This window comes from Vicugna pacos, chromosome 3 (genome assembly GCF_048564905.1).
Source record: "Vicugna pacos chromosome 3, VicPac4, whole genome shotgun sequence".
Classification (NCBI taxonomy): Eukaryota; Metazoa; Chordata; class Mammalia; order Artiodactyla; family Camelidae; genus Vicugna; species Vicugna pacos.
Genome location: NC_132989.1, coordinates 6,058,919 through 6,079,826, shown reverse-complemented (window position 1 = coordinate 6,079,826; position 20,908 = coordinate 6,058,919). Strand labels below are relative to the sequence as shown.

At 39.5% G+C, this 20,908-nt stretch overlaps 2 protein-coding genes across 8 annotated transcripts in view; both read right to left on the bottom strand.

The window, feature by feature from the left end:
• Window positions 1-20,908, bottom strand: part of LOC140690967 (olfactory receptor 2H2-like) — an 88,190-nt gene that overhangs the window by 39,024 nt on the left and 28,258 nt on the right. For 2 of the 7 annotated variants that reach the window (XR_012066388.1, XM_072953320.1), the window contains one exon: window positions 2,873-2,997. The exons of 2 other annotated variants lie outside the window; for them this stretch is intronic. Coding sequence is in view for 1 of the 5 variants with exons in the window: in XM_072953312.1 (XP_072809413.1) it covers window positions 11,421-11,449 (29 nt within the window). In the remaining 4 variants the exon portion in view is untranslated. Of the gene's footprint in view, window positions 1-2,872; window positions 2,998-10,251; window positions 10,309-11,420; window positions 11,475-20,908 lie in introns of those variants that run through there. 3 more of the 7 variants (XM_072953339.1, XM_072953347.1, XM_072953312.1) reach the window with 3 other exon arrangements.
• LOC140690971 (olfactory receptor 2B11-like) overlaps window positions 1-20,908 on the bottom strand; it is a 51,936-nt gene that overhangs the window by 2,941 nt on the left and 28,087 nt on the right. The gene's annotated exons all lie outside the window — the stretch shown is intronic.

Sequence of the window (20,908 nt, the reverse complement as noted above, 5' to 3'; positions counted from 1 at the left end):
TATATATATATATATATATCTCACTATGCTGTACACCAGAAATTAACACAGCATCGTAAATTGACCATACTTCAACTAAAAAAATTAAAAAACAGAAAAAGACAAGAAAAGAAATGAAGTAGTCCTGTGTGCAGCTAATTTATGAAGAATTCTTTTTTAGTTCTTTGTTTGTTGCTTCATACATTAACTATAAAATTATGAAGATCTGTTCAGCCTAGATGCTGTAATATACAATTGATAAGTGCATTTTTTAGACATAATGCTACTATGTACTTCATAGATGACAGTATAGTATAAACATAACTTTTATAAGCACTGGGAAACCAAACAATTATGTGACTTGTTTTATTGCAATATTTGCTTTGTTGCGGTGGTCTGGAATAGAACCCACAGTATCTCTGAGGTATGCCAGTGTTTTTGTTTTTACCAGATAAATACCTAAAAGTGGAATTGCTAATTACATATACAAATTCTATTTTTAATTTTTTGAGGACTTCCATACTGTTTACGATAGTGGCTACACCAACTTACATGCCACAAATGGTGAAGAAGGGTGCCTTTTTATCCACATCCTTACCAACAATGATTTTTGGTGTTTTGATAATAACCATTCTGATGGGTGTGAGGTGGTATCTCATAGTGGTTTGGATTTGCCTTTCCTTGGTCATTAGCGATGCTGAGTATCTTCTTCATGTACCTGTTGCCTATCTGTAGAACTTCTTTGGGAAAATATCTGTTCAGATCTTCTTCCCATTTTTAAATTTGATTGGGTTTTTCTGCTATTAAGTTGTATGAGTTATAAATATATATAAATTATCAATTACAATATCAGCTATGCATTATTATATTACAAATAAATTATAATATTACAAATCAATTATTAAATTATTACAATATTACCAATCATTACACTATTAGGAAATATTTTCTCCCATTCAGTTAGCTTTTTGTTTTGTTGATGATTTCCTTTGCTGTGCAGAAACTTTTTAGTTTGATGTGATCCCACTAGCTTGCTTTTGCTTCTAGTATTTTGTTTTTGAAAAAGCAGTTGGTGACTTGGGGAGCAGCTACAGCATTTGGGCAAATGACCAAGATAGAAGAGAAGGCCAGAAAGAGAAGAGTCATGTCACAGGAAGGAAAGTGGTAAGGGGACAGAGAAGAGGCTGCAGTGTAATTTTCAGTTCCGTGTTCAGGCACAGATGCGTGTGCATGTGCGCGCACACACACACACACAGCCCCTTGGCTGCGAAGCTGGACGCCATCCCAGCCTGACCCTTCTCACCCTGCATCAGACACCTTGCTCTCCAGCGCTTCACATTTACAGCTCTGCTTCAGATCTGACCTCTGCTCTCCCTTGACATCCTTCTGTATTTCTTCCACCCCAAGAGATGTGTTTCCCAAGGTGCTGCCTCACCTCCTTGGGTAAACCCAGTAATTTCCACATTAGATACAATCACCCTCAGGCAGAATCCTTCCAGACCTGTTGTCTCTAGCTGTCCCTTATTCACTGACGTCCATCTTCCCTTTTGACATTACTCACTGAAGCAGCCCCAATTTAACATGCCAGCCATTCCTCCAACCTCCAACCAGCATCTCCTTGCTAATTTTTGCTGTCTCTGCATTAATCACTCTGACTTGAAATATTCAGGTTATTTCTAATCATATTTTGTTCCTCATTTCATTTTCCTCATTTACTACATTTCATTAGTGACTTTGTTCTATTCATTCTTCCAGCACAACGGTGTGGTCATGGGGGCTGTCTGTATTCTCGCCACTGTCATCCTGGGCCAGATCTGTCGTCTGGACCCCTCTCAGAGCCTGTCAACTGTCTCTGTGCAGGCAGGCCCTTCCTTGTCCAACCCATCACTCACATTCACATTAGAGTCATCTTTCTAAGAGTCAAGTGTTAAGAGCAAAGGTATCTTTAAGTCTTCCAATTAGTTACCTAAAAAAAATAAAAGCCCATCCCCTTAACGAGTTACCAGGCAACAGCAGGGGTCGTACCCTTCTCACATCAAACTCCCTGCAGTTTCTTCTGACCATGTCACCTCCCTCTCTCTCTTAGCAGCTGCCATGGGGAATATTAATGACAGTATTTACACCATACCTACTGGCAGGCTAGATGTGAACATATTAATATACCTTGTGAAATATATAATTACAGGAATCATAACTCCATGTCATTCCTTGTATGATATATAAAACTTCTGATCTCTCTCTCTCTCTCTGCTCTCTGTCTATCTGTCAGTCTATCTATCTATTATCTATCTATCTATCTATATATCTATCTATCTATCTGCCAGGCACTGGCTGCTGGACTTCCCCTTGAGGGGTGACAAACATTTTACCTCCTCCAAAGAACAAGACAGAAATATCTGAAAATAAACTTACGAGGTAGGCAAACAAGGACTAGGCCACAGGGTCTTATTGCCTATTAGCTCTGAAGATCTCCTTCTTCAATCTAAAATCCAGTCTAAAATTCCCATCACTGAGTTAACCAGCTGAGAGCCCTGTTTCACTGCCAAGATTGTAACTAAAATTATACTGCAGATTGAGTCTCGGGGACAAGGCTTAAGAATGACACTATCTTCCTTCACTGATATTAATAGGTATGTTTTCCTCAAAAAAGAAAAAAAAAGGACTTTTCTTATGATTTATTTGTATTTCCAGTTCTGTTCTGGTGACCTGCTGCTTCTTGGGTGGACGTTCTGATTAGAGTAAAATGAAGGCGTGAACCGGCACAATAAGGAAGAATATACTTTTAGCCTCTTCCCCTCTCATTCTGCCCCCTTTGGCTTTGTTCTGCTAACTCTTAAGCCATCAGCCCCTTCAGCATAGTTAACACCCAGGTGCACCCACAGGCCTCACTCACCCTGCGCCAGACCTTTGCCATCATGTATCCACCAGCCAGGAAGTGCTATTTCATCAGAGCTCAGTTTCTTCTTTTTTCATAAGCCATTCTCACTGATGCCTCACTATTCGTCGTCTCCTATACTCCTAAACACAGAGGTTTGAGGAGCATTAATAACCATATTCCCACAAGGGGCCTGAAGTATAATTTGTCAAAATATTTTATTTTTAGAGATTTTTTTCCCCTAGCAAACAGTGAGGGGGGAAGGAAACACACCAGCACTGAATGAGCACGCTACCTCTCAGTCCGGCTACCAGGCACTATATGTTCGCTGTCTTGTGTCCTATTTCAGTAACTCTGGGAAAACGGAACAGTTCATAAAGGTTAAGATCATCTTCCTCACTCAGCTCAGAGATGCAACGTGACTCCACGGGATGAGATATTTAAGCGCCCTGATACTGGTTTATCCAGAAGGGAGGACACCTCCTCACAGGCCCCCAGATGTCATAACCCCTGACCCAGGACAACTCTTTGTTAAACATGCCGAAAAATACCGAAGACCTGGCCTAATGGAAAACTTAATAACGTGCTATACTGTTTGCTGTTCATTCCGAGTATGATAACTTTTACTTTTTGCCAAGATTGTGCTTTCTCTAAAAACAAGAATCTCGCACATTGTATCATTCACAGCATTTGGACAGCATGATTCATGCACTTAATTCATAAAATCATTACTGATTATGTTAACAAATATAAAGGCCTCTTCCTTCAAAGAACTCCTTATTCCAGATGGTGCTTAGAGTCCTGAACCCCATCAGTCACCTTTTCTAGTGGTATCAGGGACTGGAAAAGGGCAGGAGAGGAGCTGGAACGCAGCAGTGATGGGGCTCTGGGACTACAGAGGACACAAGCCCACACAGGGAGGGCGCCAGCCTCTGCAAGCAGACACATGTCCCTGAGGCAGGGATGGCCTCTTGCATAAACCTAGTCCCTCACCCATACCCCACTGCTTCTTCATGTTCTCTGAATATTTCAATTTGCTGCTGAAATGCCACTAGCAGCTTGCTTTCTCTGGGAATGGGTTTGGCTTTATTTGCTCGATTCCTCTTTCCATGGCCATGCAGGGCTTAATATTACTCTTGTAACTGTTGACCCCAGCATTGTCCAAAATACTGAGAGGCAGTAGAAATGGGACTCAGGGACTCATTTATTCTGGGCAATATCCACACTGCCAGTGAGTATCGAACACTGGTCTACCTAGAGGCAAGGGCAACCTATTCTCTGTTCCTGGCTGTCTTTTCTAGCTTGAAGTACACAATTTGAAGAGTTGAGGACCAACCACTTATCTCCATGTTTCCCTGGCTTCTACAGAGGGCTTGGTTAGGAATGGAGGCTTTATTAGCAGCATGTGGTTTTTTTTTGTTGTTGTTGTTGGGTAGAGACATTTAGGGATGGAGTCACTGGAAATGTTCTCCATGTCTAGGAAGAAGCAACCTGTTTGCTCTGATGAAGTTGCTGGGACTTTACCCTTACCTGAGCTGTGCCCTCTGAGTAGGTGTGGAGAGATTATTCTCAGTCTAGAAGAAAGGTCTGTCTGCCTTCCATCACAACACACTCGCTGGGGAGACCCCGTGGTTTCCAGATGCGCTATCCTTGATCCCTAAGGTAGCTGCAGACATTCTGGTTCAGTGGAGCAAGCTTATGTGCTTATGTAGTGAAGGCTACTTCTGAGAATAAGGCTCTTAGGTGACAAATCATCCTATGTCATGCTCCCTGTTCATTTCAAAATCATCCTGCAGACGAAATTTGCCCTCCTTGTCTCCATCTGTTTCTATGTGGGCTCTGCTCCTTCTCCCCAGACACTGGGAGGACAGCCTTGCTCTCCTCTGGCTGGGAAGTTACCCCTGATGTTTAATTAGCACCTGAAGGGTTAGCTGGTAATTGATGTAGAGTGTGAGCTTGGGATGCTTACAATTAACCGTAAATCCTGGAAGACCAGGAGACTAGAGGAAATGGTCCAACAACAGGAAATCAGGTCTCTCTATTTTCAACTTTTTAGGGTAGGTGAGGGCTGTCGTAAAATCAGAAAGGAAGAGTAACTTGTACAGCACAGAATTCAGTTAGAGTGAGCGTACTGAACAGGCTTAAGCACCAAGCTCAGCTACACATTTTCTGTGTGTATTTGAGCAGGTTACCTAACCAACCTCTCGTGTCTCACTTGGGATCCAAAAAGTACCGGAAACACAGGATTACCTCTACAGTCTATTACAAGTGCAAAATGAGTTGGTTTTTGTAAAGCACTCAGAACAGTGACTGGCACAGAGTAGTAACTTTTGAAATTTTTTTTCTGACTACTACACATGGTCTCCACTGCCTGTTTTACTTGTCACATGGAAAGACAAAAAAAAAAAACAACAACAATCTTTTGGTAGATAGCCAGGGTGGGCAATGTTATACAGTTTCTATGCACTTTGTTTTTTTGCTAAACTCATGAAAATTCCTTCAAATGAGCTGGTCAAAAATCTCACTTTTTTTAATTTTATCTTTCTTGAGATATAATTGACATATAACATAGCGCATGTTTAAGGTGTACCATGTGATGATTTTTGACACATGTACGTATTGTGAAGTGGTCAATCACACAGTAAGCTTGGTCGCCTCCATCACCTCTCATAATGACCAGAGCTCACTCATTCTTTACGGCAGGACTCTTGCTCCCCTCAAAGCTGTCTGTGGCACTGAAGTCCTGGTGAGTTTCCTTTCCATAGCCGTGATCCCAGTGCAAAATGAGCTACTAGTACACTTTTATGATGCTATTTCTGGTTTTAGTTAAGGCTCTCTGGTTACAATTTCAACTCTGAGTCTGTCTGTTGAGGTCCCCTGTGTATTGTAGCCTCTGCAGCTTCCCATTCGTCTGGGGAATATTTCAGACAGTCAGGGCATAGCGCTGGGAAGATTTTCTCCCCGAGTACCGGTTTATCTTCCTGATAACATTGTTTTCACAATTTCTAGGATCAAGAGTCAGACAGCTTCTGTCCTGCATCACCTTTCATTCTGAAGTTAAATAACGTTCGAAATTCCCAAAGGCTGCATGAGAGGTATTATGAAGAAACGGAAAGATCATGTTTGGTAGATACTATGAGAGGGGTGCTTCCAATTTCATTTGTCTGAAATGCATTTGTCTGAAAGCTCAGAAGCTGTCAGTTCTCCTTCCCCACCTCCCTTTTCACAACCAATCTTTTTCCATTTACCAGCTGAACAGGCATTCCTTTCACCATCTTGAATTTTTTTTTGACAGTGGACTTAATTTCCTTTTATTCTTTTCATTTTTTTCACAATGAATTCTTTATTTCTTACATAGTTTTTAAAGCCATTCTTGAAAACAGAAGTCAAACTCCAGACAAGAAAACACAGATCGAGCCAGAGCTTGTCTTCCACGTCCCAGAAAGAGTCTTCCAGGTCCCATCACACCAGGACTCTGGGGACTACACGAAGGTGGAGGGATGGTCAGTAATCTGAGCGCTCAGTATTAACCTCCTCCTCAAAGACACAACAGTCCAAGTGAAAAGCTATGAAGCAACTACAGCCAGACAACGGGATGTACAGGACTGTGATCTCAAGACACAGTCAAGTCATCCTCTGTCCCTGCCGACTGCACCCTCGTGGTCTTGCTGAGCCGAGGAGACAGAAGCTAGAGTTCACACCCATCCTGAATAGTTCTAAGAAAAATTGCTTTATATTGCAAACAAAGGGCTACTTAAAACAAAGGGATAATTTTTAAAAAGTATTATTTACGGCAGAGAGTCCCAAGAGAGCTCAGATGGGAAATACTGAAGGCCGCGTGGCCTGATTTCCTCACGGTGACAAAACATGCTGAATCCCCATGCTTCCTCCCTCTCATGCAACCACACCTATCAATCTACATCGGTTTACATTTTCTCGATTTCTCATCTTTCTGACAGTATCTATTTCAAGATTAGAATCCAGACTTGGCAACAGTGCCACAGGGATGCATTTTTAACCCACTCACTTAATTAAAGAAGTAAGTAAGGCAGATTTTTCAGATGAAATGTAAATCTAACAGCCTGGCTGGTTTGAAATTGAGGACTAAGTCATGGAGTAAGATAGGAGATGCTTTCAAAAAATTGAATAAACTAAACCTACAAATCCAAAGTTTGATGAACATATTTAAGGCAAATACATGGTAAATAATATACACCATTAACATACTCCTTTGCAACAGTCTAAAATGTTGGAAAAAAGGTTGGCTGAAGCCAACTTAAAAATGCACAAGCGTCTGCTTTCCCAGATGTTAACTCTAGGGAACATATGAGCAAAACTGTTCAAAGATCATTGTCTTACTTTACTTGCCTCTTATTTACTCCTAGAGAATCATGATTTGGGGAAAAAAATTGCTGGGTTTTGGCTCCTGCAATGGCTTCTGTGCCAGGGACATAGCTTAGCCTACTAAAAATAAGCTGAATCTCCATTTACTTGTACCATTCACACACACACACACACACTCACACACAAATCTAAAAAACTTTTCACTATCACTCTATGGCCCCAGTGTTCTTTTTTAAAATTGATATTTAAAATATTATTGTTTATTAAAAAAATCTGTTGTGTTACCTGTGACTTAAATTTTTTAAAAAATTTAAATACAATTTTAAAAAGTTACTTTCCATTTACAATTATTACAAAATAATTGTAATAACTGATTACATCCCCCATGTTGTACAATACATCCGCGAGCCTATCTTACACCCAACAGTTTGTACTTCCCACTCCCCCACCCCTATATTGCCTCTCAGACCCTACTAGTAACCACTTGTTTATTCTGTATCTATGTCTGCTTCTTTTTTGTTATATTCACTAGTTTGTTGTATTTTTTAGATCCCACTTGTAAGTGATATCATACGGTATTTGCCTTTCCCCGTCTGACTGACTTATCTCACTTAGCATAATGCCCTCCAAGTCCATCCATGTTGCTGCAAATGGCAAAATTTTACTCTTTTGTATGGCTGAGTAGTATTCCATTGTATATAGCACTTTCTTAAGCCTGTTGATGGACACATAGGCTACTTCCATACCTTGGCAATTGTAAATAATGCTACTATTAACATTGGTGGCCTCAGTGTTATAAGTCTTATTTCCTCCCATTATTCCTAAAATACTTGACATGCTGATGGAATAAAATTCTCATAATTCTTGGGAAAAGCCAGTTTTTTTTTCCCCTTTCAATTCCATGCACTTTTAGGTGCTCTTTATTCTCTTGGAACATCCTTCCCACCTCCTTCCTTATCTTGAAAACTCAACTCAGCTCAGCATTATCTTTTCACATCATTATAAGCATCTAAATATGTGTGTGTGGAAGAATCTGCTTTACAAAGTCCCATCTTGTCTATCCCATCCTAAGTACCGTTAGACAATAGGGTCTAGAAGAAGCTGAGAGGCTGCCTGAACTTTCTGATTCTGAAACTCTTCTTGGTAGGTTGGCCTGTCTTCATTCCCACCGATTCTGCTAGAGTCCAGATGACTTTTGTGCATAATTGGTTTAGTGGCCATAGTGTTCGGAATGGGAAATTCTACAGTAATTCTCTCAACTGACCTCTGTTAAACCTTTGCTTTTGTGGTAGTTGGTCAAGACTGCAGGTCACTGGTAGTAGAAATGACCAAAATTAATGCATTATTAATATTGTGGGATTGCTGTGTGGTCTGACTTCATTAGTATTATTCTGTGGGTTATGTAAGGACTAAGAGTGTGTGGAGTATGAGGTGGTAGTTTTTCAGATAGCGGGCAACCTATGAAAAGATTTTTCATACTCAAATAAGGTAATTAAAACATATAAGCTATGAGCATATCAAAATTTAAAATCCTCTGCTCTACCAGCTGAGCTATCAAAGGGAACATCAAAATTTACATCATAGTAGATCACCTTAGTGTCCATTGGTCATTGGGACACTGATCTATCACTCAGGTACAGACGCCTGTCCTCTCATTTATTTCTCATGTCTCGTGTCTCAGTGTCCTCTGATGTACTGTTCACTTCCCAATGTTTATTATAAGACTTCTTACGTTACCTCTTGAAACTTTCTTTTATCCCACGATGGAAGCAGCATAACTTTTTCTCTGGTGTTAGACTGCTGCTGTGGGCAGGAAGCCCTTTCAAATGTCCCCTGAATCTCAGAATATCCCAGGCTTTGTGTTTCAACCATAAGGGAGAAGGACATTTATAGCACACGTGTAGAGAGTGTCTCAGTCTGCTCAGGCTATGATAACAAACACCACAGACTTGGTAGCCTGAATAACAATGATTTATTTCTCATGGTCTGGAGACTGGCCAAGTCCAAGGTCATGGTTCTGGCCAGGAAAGCCTGAGTTACAGATGGCCACTTTCTCACTGTGTATGAAGAGAGAGAGAGAGAGAGAGAGAGAGAGAGAGAGAGAGAGAGAGAGAGAGAGAGAGAGAGAGGGAATCATCTCTCTTGTGTGACTTCTTACAAGAATTCTAATCCCATCATGAAGGCTCCACCTTCATGACCTAATTATGTACCAAAGGCCACACCTCCAAATACCATCACATGGGGAGTTTAGCATTTTAACATATAAATTTTTAGAGGACACATTCAGTCTGTAGCAGGGAGTCATGGTAAGTCACCCAGAGACTTTGCAGATAAAGCGAAGACAAACCCATTCTCTGAGAATCATTCTAGAAAAGTCAACCCAACAGTTGCGATGAGTCATGAGCAGATGGGATCGACTTTAACTATAAACATGTTTCTGTTAGCAAGACCAAGCAAAGAAGCCTATGGAAATCTTTGTACCTAGACTATATCCAAGGAAAGCTAAGAAAAGAGTCACAGGCTTTTAATAGCAGAATAACAGCCAAAGGAATGTATCCAAGGAGTCAAAGCGCAGAGCCCTGAACGCTCATCACACAACAGAAATACTCCTACAGCAGAGATGGATGCAGATGAATGAATAAAAAAAACTCTTGGAGATGGCGACAGTACCCATTGACGTTCTGCTGTTTTGGCTTTTGATTCCTTGTGGGCCAAGGATGTTTGACATTCTAGGGAGACTTTGTTAGGGCAGAGAATGTATTGTGGATGTAAGGGTTATCTTGCCCAATCACTTCTTTTCTAGTTTCTTGTGGGTTTTAAAAAAAGTGTCGCCAAGACCCTGAGTATGAGATAAGTTTTCTGGTTCATGCTCAAGATGTGACATGAAGTAATTTGCAGCAAGATTTCTCTGTGTATTTTTCCCTCAGAAAGATGCATTTCAAAAGTTACAACAAATGGAACATGCCACATTTTCAGAATTTCTGCAAAAAAAAAAAAAGTATGCCTGCTGCCCTTTGAAGTTATATAGATAAGAGACAAACTGTCCATCAAACCTGCTTCAGATGAGCTAATGGATTTTGACTGGATACCATACAGGACTGTCTTCTCTCCCTAGGGAAGGTCAGAGAGGGTCAGAGTTTCAAAGCCATCACCACCTTGAAACAGATGCCTCATTGTGAGCAAAGCGTTTGTCTCCATCACCAAAATGTTGGGCTGGGGAGTCAATGTCTGCCCAGATACACAGGAGAGAGAAGGCAGCTCAGAAAGGGGAGGCTTGAATCTAGTTTAGGTTGTATCTACTTTCAAATAATATCCTGGGAAGAGAACAGAGTGGCAGTACACAACTGTTTCAAGTCTCTTAGTGAACCAAAATCTTCACCTCCTTCTTTGTTACAAGAGATTAAAAGTAAGCGTCACCCAGCAAAGGGAGTTGTCTATGGCTTTGGCAGGTGGCTAAGATAAACTCAAAGGGGACGTTACTTCTTGATCCTTAATAAATGGACATGCTTCTTGATCCTTAATAAATGGAGACCACTTGGTACTTAATGAACTCAGTTCAAATCTGAATTCAATTGACTGCTCTATGTTATGTATGTCTTAGGCATTTAGAGCCGAATAGTTATTGGTCACTCCACAGTGGAAAAGGGCTGTCACTAATCTTTAAAGCCATTTAGAAAATTGGGAAAAATAGATAAATTTACATGTTGGGTCACACATTTGTAAGAATATAAAGGTATATTGAATCATGTCTGTCATAAATTAATTGAGAGAAGTGAAGGAAATTTGTTACACAGAGGTTTGAATTTTTATCTTGATAAAATATCTAAGACAGATGGTAAGGGTATTAATGAAATAAGAATATGATAAATTACAGGGTGATAAAATGTTTGAGAAAGAGAGAGCGCCTGGGATGCTCAGAGACAGGAGAGGTTAAAATAGTTTGGGGAGGAGGTGTGACGAACCCGATGAAGTCTTACTTAAAAATCTTGTTAGGGTCCGTACAAAAGGTTTTCAGCAAAGTTTCTTGGAGGCTATCCAGCAAAGGGGAACTGTTACAGAAAATAATTTGAAAAGATGGTGTCGTTTACCCTCCTACAAATGTGTGAACTCACTCTTCTTACTGAGTGAGGATGTAGGAGACCAGGATCACTCCAAAGAGGGGCATTTCCAGCCACAGATGATCTGAGAAGTCCAACAACAAACTTGTGCTGGGGAAACTCACGTTTTTTCCTTCCAGGACATGTACCTCATGCTTGGCTGGAAGGAGACAGACAAGGTCTAGAGGATAAGCAGCTTTTATGCTCCAATCACTCCACGGCAACATCATGAAACCACAAACTATGCTGATGGGATAATCTCCATAATTGTTATGAGACACTCTTAAAAGGTGGGGCTCCTCCTGTATAAATGTGGCCCTGATGGTTGCTCCTGAAGTAGGGCTAGAACTAGAATATGCTAGATATGATGAGAAAGTCTACATGGAGCCCAATCAACTCAGCTTTTAACGGCGTACTGCTTTCATGTCATAAAGGAAGGGGCATGCAATCCTTCGACTCTTCCATAAAAGTTTTCAAAGGAGACACTATCTAATGTTTCCTTTCAGTTCAGTTGGGTGAAGAATACCTGGGTGCTAGCCAGCATAGAGGTTGGGGGTGCGATTATAGTTACGTAACAGTACAGACTCTCTCTTTGGGGAAGAGGCTGTCAACTGGTAGTTTATTTTACACAATCCCCTTTCTCTTTCTTTTTCATCTAAATCTTGTTTTCGTGGTTTTCACTGATTTCATTTTCTTCTTATCCTTTTACTTCTTTCTCCTTTTTTTTACTCTTTCCTTTCTTTTCATCTCATCTTTCCTATTTTCTTCTGTGTTTCCCCACATTCTTCCCAAAATAGTGCCATTTCTATGTAGGCTATGAATTTTCTTTTTCTTTTTTAATTTTATTTTATCGAGTTATAGTCAGTTTACAATGTCATGTTAATTTCCAGTGTAGAGAACAATTTTTCAGTTATACATGAACATGCATATATTGATTGTCTTGTTCTTTGTCTCTGTGAGCTACCACAAGATCTTGTATATATTTCCCTGTGCTATACAGTATACTCTTGTTTATCTATTCTATATATACCTGTCAGTATCTACAAATTTCAAACTCCCAGTCTATCTCCCCACCCCCCGCAACCACAAGTTTGTATTCTATGTCTGTGAGTCTGTTTCTGTTTTGTATTTGTGTTCATTTGTCTTTTTCTTTTCTGTTTTTCTCAGATTCCACATATGAGTGATCTCATAAGGTATTTTTCTTTCTCTTTCTGGCGTACTTCATTATGAATTTTCAAAATGTATAATTTCATTCTCATCTCAAATCCCTCCATCTTACAGAAGATTTCTTCTGGAGTGCCCCACCAGTATCTCAAACCTAGTACTTCCCAAACTCAGTTCACCATCACTCAATTGTGAGATGAGATTTCCCTTCAATTCTTTTATCATGCGCAATGCAATCACCATTGCTCCACCCTCCAACAATCTGAAGTTATCCTCGAAATTGGCCAAGAGACAGTTACAGTGTGGTGTAGTTTAAAAGCCCCGTGTACACATTGCTCAGATATACTTCTCTCCTTAATCTGTTTTTATAATACTATCTCATTTTTATTTTATATTGCAAAATTTTACTAGGATGGGCCATGATACAGAGTTGTCATGTAACAATTTCCAGCATCACAGATACTGATTAGACTAATATTTTTCGGGGTGGGGAAAGATACAGAATTTTTTGGAAATAGAATAAATAAAAAAATTGACTGGGGAGGAGAAGAGACCCTGAGAAAGGTGAATAGATTCCTTTTCCAGAAGTCTAAAGTCAGGGTGATTGTCTTAGTTACAGCCTGAATTAATCTTCTTTTAATTGCAGTTGTAGGCTCAGTATTTAAATAAGAATCTTCTGCCCAAGGTTGAATCCGCAATATCAGTGAAGGACATTAAAGCTATTAACAGTGCCTACGTATTCTTGTATATTAATTTCTTCATTCTCCAAGTCCTAGATTTTATTTTATATTTTAATTAGCTTTTCCTTTTGCGGTGAGAACTTTTAACATCTGTTCTCTCTTAGCAACATTCAAATACATAATACAGTTGTTTTAAAGTATAATCACAGTGCTGTGCATCAGATCCCAAAACTTACTCATCTTCTAGCTGGAAGTTTGCACTTTCTGACCAACATTTCCCCATTCTCCAATCCCCACCATGACCCCAGCCTCTGGTAATCACCATGCTAATTTTTGTTTCTATGCATTTGACTTATATTTTTACTTATTTTATTTCTTTTTATTGAAGTACAGTTCATTTACAATATTATATTAGTTTCAGGTGTATAGCACAGTGATTCCGAATTTTTCAGATTATACTCTATTATAAGTTATTACAAGATAATGGTTATCATTCCCTGTGCTATATAACATATTCTTGTTTCATATCTATTTTATATATAGTAGTTTGTCTCTCTTAGTCCTGTATCCTTATCTTGCCCTTCCCTCCTTCCCTCTTTCTTTTGGTAACTACTACTTTCTTTTCTATATCTGTGAGTTTGTTTCTGTTTTACATGCACATTCATTTGTATTATTTTTAGATTCCACATGTAAGTGGTCCCATGCAATATTTGTCTTTCTCTGTCTGACTTATTTCACTAAGCATAATATTAGTGAATATTAATGTGGTAGAATTTCATTCCTTCCTATGTCTGAGTAATATTCCATTGCATTTATATACAACAATTTTATCCATCTGTCTGTTGTTGAGCACTTAGGTTGTTTCCATGTCTTGGCTGTTCTAAACAGTGCTGGTATGTACACTGGGGTTCATGTGATTTTTTTGATTTAGTGTTTTCATTTTTTCCCAGATGTATTCCCAGGAATAAAATTGCTGGATCACTATCTTTACTGTATATGATTTATCTTTGCAAATGAGATTTTTCTTTTCACAATTTTTATATTTCTATTTTTTTTCCTTTCTGCTTAGAAAAGTCCCTTTAACATTTCTTGTAAATCTGGTTTAGTATTGCTGAATTCATTTAGCTTTTGCTCGTCTTTATCTATTTTTCAAACCTGAACTATAGCCTTGCTGGTTAGACTACTCTTGGTTGCAAGTTCTTGACTACACTGATATCTCTACCCCTCCTACCTGGCTCACTGAGGTTCCTTCTAGGCTGTGCTTTCCTTCTGGGAGAGGCTGCTAGCCACGATCTGCCATCAGGAGGAGGGTACCAACTGTATGCTGCAGCAGAATGGGGTTAGAGACTGCTTGGTGGTCAAATGCAGTTGCTGCCCAGGCAAGATCACTGGGCAAGGCTACAGGCTGTGTCCAGTAACCAGGTAGGATCATGGGCTAGGGCTTCACTCCTGGGTGGGTTTGTAGACTGGGCTCTGTGGCTGGGTCCCTGGTAATGCAAGAGTCGAGGCTGTGTTCAAGAGTTTGGCATGACTGCTGGCTTGGCTCCATATCCAGGAAGGCCATAGAATATGCTCTGAGGCTGCGGGATGTTTGTGGCCATGCTTTTTGGAGTTCTAAGACTAGAGGCTGTGCTTAACAACTGTGCAGGGTTGTGAATTTTCCTTCCGGCCTCAGTAGAGACAAAGAATGGGCTCGGTGGTCAGTTCAGTTTGTTGGTTAGGGATGCAAACCAGGCAGAATGGCCAACTGAGCTCCCTGAACAGATGTTGTCCCCAGGTCAGCTCTGCAGATGGGCAAGACGACTGGCCAGGATCTCAGTGCTGCTGCTGGCAGGAATTTGCTTCATCGATATCTGAGCACTTGTTGCTGTAAGCCTTGCCCTCATTTTCCATCTTTATCTGATTTCCAGTGGTCAAATTTGCAGACTTTTTCACTAATCCCATCAGGCAAGACTTGAGTGGGCCTCCATAGAAGGGTTCTGAAACGCTGGGAAAACTGGATGTCTTGGGTTCTCTTTTTCCCACAGGAGAAACCATAGGTCCAGGGGGCCCTCGTGATACAGAGCTGTGCCATCCTGAGGGAGGGGTGATGTGGTCAGAGTGTAGCTGCTCCTCTTACCCTTCTAGTGTGATTCTTCTTAGTCTCTGTGTTCCAGGAGAGTGCTTTAACCTCTCCGCCATGTTCTGGAATTTTGTCAATGGTGTTCTGTCTATAAATAGTCGCTAGTTGTTTTTTTGTGTGTGAGGGGACTAAAATCGGGAACAACCTATGTTGCATGGTACTTCCTTCCTGATTCTCTTTCATTTTCTAGTAACTCACTGAGCTTCTTGAAAACAATATGTTTGAACTCTTTGTCGGGAAATTCACAGACCTCTGTTTCTTCAGGGTTAATTATTGGAGGGTTATTTTGTTCCTTTGATAGTGTTGTGTTTCCCTCAATTCATGGTTTGCACTGATGTTTGTGCATTTGAAGAAATAGCCACCTCTCCCAGTCTTTGTGGACTGGCTTCAATAAGGAAAGACCTTCACCAATCTTCCTACTGTGAGATTTGGGGAGCCTCTCAAGTTTTTTTTATGCATGTGTGTTATCTAGATTCATGTTTACAGATTATCAGTTAGAGGGATTTACTGTTTGGGTTTGTTTTATTTTGTTTCAGAAGTTCATAACCTCTTGCTCCCTCCGGTGTCCGGCTATTGAACCATGAGCTGGGACACTGTAGACACACTTGGCTCTTCTTTCTCTCTTGGTAATCTTGCAGAGCTGTGCCACCACAGCAAGACACATATCCTCTTTTCTTTGTTTTCAGCTACCCCATCAAACTATTCAGTAGCACCCCCAGTGAGGTGAGACAGAAGGCAGCTCCTGGGGCAGAGCACTGAAAGGCAGATGAAAAGGAGGAGAAGCCTCAGGCTGTGCTATTTATCTCAGCTTTACAGAGAGCTGTGCTGACCGCAGCAAGCCACCCATCTCTTTTTCTTTTGTTCTTAGCTGCCCCGGGCAACCAAATTGTGACATTTTCTTCAGCGCTCCTTGTGAAGTGAGACAGAAGCCCGCCCCTTGAGCAGTGCACAGGGAAGCCTGATCATTGGACATGTATCCCACTCTTTTTCTTTTCTTTTTTTTCCCAGAGGGAGAAAGAAGTTGTGGGCTGAGACAGTCTTTCTTGGTGCCTGAGCCTGTCGACTTGTGGTGGTGGCGGAGGGGGACGCTGATGCAGGAATACTGTAACTGTTCTTACCCATCCCAATGTTGTAGTCCTCGGTTTTGTGCTTGCCTTGATGACTGAAATCTTAATCGGAATCTGAACCTTTCAAATATCATTGCTAAACTGGCGCTTCTGTGGAGAAATAAAGTGTGGGACTTCCTATTTTATCATCTTGGTGACATTTCTGCTGTTTTTGAAAATCAGTCTCCTTTGTGGGCTAAAAGCAGGACTTCTTTAATTTCAATCAAGAAGGAGGATTCTGAGAATCTATCTGAAGAACCACTAAAAATAACTACGAAAATTTTTCTGAGTAGTAAAAACTGTTCATATCCTTTGCCCACTCTTCTACGGGGTTATTCATCTTTTGCTTATTGATTTGTAGATGCTTTTCATATATTAGGAAAATTATCTTTTTGTTTTATTAAGAGTTGTGAAAGTTTTTCCTATTTTTTTTTTTACTTTTTTTGTCCTATTCCTTGCAGAGATTTAAAATATTCTTATGTAGTCAAAATTATTAATAATTTATTTATGACACCTAGGATTTAAAAAATAATATTTAATGAAGTGGCCAGAAAGAGAAAGAAAAATACCATATGATATCGCTCATATGTGGAATCCATAAAAATAAATAAAAATAAATTAAAAAAGAAGACAAATGAACTTAAGTATAAAACAGAAACAGACTCACAGACATAGAATACAGACTTGTGGGTGCCAGTGGGGAGGTGGATGGGAAGGGACAGACTGGAGTCCAAAATCTGTAGACACTGACAAGTATATATATAAAATAGATAAACAAGTTTATACTGTATAGCACAGGGGAATATATACAAGATCTTATGGTAGCTCACAGTGAAAAAGAATGTGAAAATGAATATATGTATGTTCATGTATGACTAAAAAATTGTGCTCTATGCTGGAAATTAACACAACATTGTAAACTGACTGTAACTCAAAATAAAATTAAAAAAAAATCTCAAAGGTCCTCCCCACTTGAAGATAATAAAAGTAAAAAATACCTCCCCCCACCAAAAAAAAAACTATGAAAAGAGTAGTTTGAGAACAGCAAGTAGTGTCACAATTAGCTAATATTGCAGTTACAATGGAGTCTATTATTTTTACTTCTAAATTAATTTGTTTTGAGCTGTAGGAATCACTGTATATTTGGTAGAATAAGCGTAGGAGAAACTGACAGCCTCTTGGGAAGGTTTCCCACAGGACTTCTGAGCTGCTGCTCTGTCCGATGGAACCTTGCAAGAAACTTGATTGAACCTCACAAAGAGCTTGTCTGTGCATGAAGGAAATGGCTTTCATTTTACTTTCTGAACAAGAAATGGCTCTTCAGACTATAAATCATACCTCCTTTTATAATGGGGTTTTGTGGACTCTAATCCCCAGCAAAATCTGGTCACTACGAGCAGGTGGAGTAATGCCGTTGAATAGAACTCTCTACAATGGCAGAAATGTCTTATTTCTTCGCTGTCTAATCATATGTATCTCAACATGCTGTTGTGCTGATTCAACAAGTTCATGTATGTAAAACCCTTAGAACAGTAACCCACATAAGTGAGCTTCTTACATGTATTTCTTGTAAATCAACTATCTTTGTTCATTTTTCTGTATAGATGTGTATATTCATTTGCTAGGGTTGCCATAACAAACTTTCACAAACTGGGTGGCTTAAACAACAGAAATTCATTTTTTTTTCACAGTTCTGGGGGCTGCCAGTCTGAGATCAAGGTGTTGGCAAAGTTAGTTTCCTATGAAGCCATTATCATTGGCTTATATATAGCTATCTTCTCCCTGTGTCTTTACCTGGCTATTCCTCTGTACGTGTCTGTGTTCTGGAATGTGTGTGTGTGTGTGTGTGTGTGTGAACTAACTATTGTGATAGAAGTGTTAACTAATTCTATTGCAGTAATCATTTCACAGTATATGTGTATCAAATCATCACCGTACATCTTCAACTTACAGAGTATTTTATGTCAATTATATCTCAAATCCAGAAAAATGACATGAGTAAAAGAAAAATAAATTCTATCAAATCCCCAGGTAGATAACTGATACTACTGGCCTTAGGACCACACTTTGAGAACTGACAACCTGGAGATTACAAGTGACTTGACCATGTCTTGTAGCTTGCTACAGGAAGAATCAGAGCCAAACCTAGGGAGACCAGTGTCAGTCAGCTCCCTGAATGACTTTTCATTTGTCTCATTATTGCTATTACTGTTTAAGGACCATATTTCTACAAAATTCTAAGTTCAATTCAAAGTTCTAAATATGTATAGGATTTTGGTCCTAAGGATATATCCCAAATTTTATAATGGGACTCCTACGTACTCAAACAAATGGAAATGGATGTAAACAGATGTATTCAAATAACAAGATGCAGACTTCACAGGAATTAGGAAAAATCACTAACAATCACAATACTCTAGCAAAATTGTTGGTACCCAAATTAAACTTATTTTATATGAATCTTAATCTATTTATAAATAGACACAAAGAAATATACATATAGAAAATTGTAGAGTTATGCAGAAAAAAAAATACAGCTACACTTAAAAAAGATGTACAAACACATTCACAAGCCCAGCTTAAAGTTTAGAAAGATGAAGAACTTTAGCAGTATTTGTTTTCTTGGTAAAAAATATAGGTTTACCACAGTTCTCAGAAAGTGCTTAATTGTATGTTTAAAAGCTTCATAAGCTTCTGAAATAAGGATATATTATTTAAGTGTATGGTAACTAGGTGTATGAATCAGTTTAATTCCTTTTCTGTCACAGACTGTTTTGTGATGGACTTTACCTATCTTGTAAAGAAAAATGCTGAATCAAGAAAAAAATACTGCAGATGAGAAAGGATGTTGTATTAAGGTCCAAAAACAAAAATTCTCTCCAGTTTTCCATAGGCCTCCTGTTTTTAAAGTCCGAGAAAAGAAAGGATCCCATGCAGTGAACACATGCTTTTATGAAAAAGGACTTGAATTTGTAATTTGTAGCCTGAAAAACATAGTTTGAATCTAATGACTAATCATCTTTTACCTCAATGTAATAGTTGCATTTCATCTGATTTCAAGGAAAGACTGTGAATTAAGAAGGTCTGATGGCACGTTCTAGACTTGGCAGCCACTAGCCACGAGCAATCTGACCTTGAGTAAGTCACAATGTAACTGGAAATTAATTCCTTTATATATAAAATTATAATCTTTTTCAAGCCATATGCAGGACTGTATTTTTTAAATTAATAAAGTATGAGCAGCTGGAATCCAAGAAGATCAGATATATTCTGTTTTCTGCAACTTCTCAAAGAGATTCCTGTCTTATTACAAGAGGTGGTGCCTGCCATTTTGAAGAGCTAAATAAAACATTGTAATCAAATTATTTTTGCCAGTTGTATGGAAGACTGACATTCCCATCCCATGTTTCTGTTTGGGAGGTCTGCAGGAGGCAAAACAAGGTAACCTTAGTCCCTGGAAAGACATATGCACTGAGAATATGGGAAGGGGAGGGTCAGAGACACCATCCAGTCACTTGATCTAGACGGAACTGGCTGAACACCATCCTCAGGATGTGACACCATCCTTGCAGATGACACATTGGGTGTAGTAGAGGGGAAAAGTGACTTTTCTCTTGGCTTCTCAACATGGCAGTGAGAATTCTTAGGTCAGAATTCCCAAATCAGTATCTCCGTTACCCCATTCTTTCCCATATTGAAAGGTATGGATTCAGCTTTTTGGCATTTCCTAGCTCTCCACAATTTCATAGTTTTAACTTTGTGATTATAAGATCAAAATAAGAAATTGATCTACTCTCATTGTTACATAAAACCCAGAAATCAAATCTCTCTTCAAGAAAACCTGAGTCCCATGTTTGGGAATTTTCCATGCAATCTCCCTGGTGAGTTCAGCCTTCACATGTGGGAGCCTGAGCCAATCTCTAGATGATGACACCAGTCACTGAAGTCTTAGCTCTGTAAACAAACTGATGTCTGTCTTCAGGTCTCCAGACTATTCCAAATTCCCAAGGTGGCGGGTATTAGAGCTGTCTTCCTGTCCCCTTGTTATGCACCAATAAAATGACATAATGTTTTTTAAAGCCCTTTGAAATAAGAGTGCTTCCTTTCATCCCTGGGGGATCATCTGCCATCTCCTTAACCTTAGGGAACCTGTATTTATGGATGTGAGATAAAACATGATGATTTGAAACGTGGCACTCACTATGCAACCTCACCCACTCAGCTAAGAAAAGATGCCACCGCTGGCCAGTCCTGATTGCTTTTGCCCACAGTTAACTATTTTATTCTTTTAAGCTTAGAAACTTGAAGTTTCATTTTAAAACTTCAATGGGGCAGAGATGTTTTTGTGTGTGTGTTCCATCCCCCATCAGAGTTTTTGCTGGAATTTCCTTCGCAAGATCCAGAAACTAAAAGGGACCAGAATTAGCTGCCTAATCCCTGAGAAAACTCCTGGCTAATCTCTGGAATTGAAGTAAGAAAGGATGACAGATTCTTAGGTCTTCTGCTTTCTGGGAAGAACAATAGTGAGGATTTTGATATGA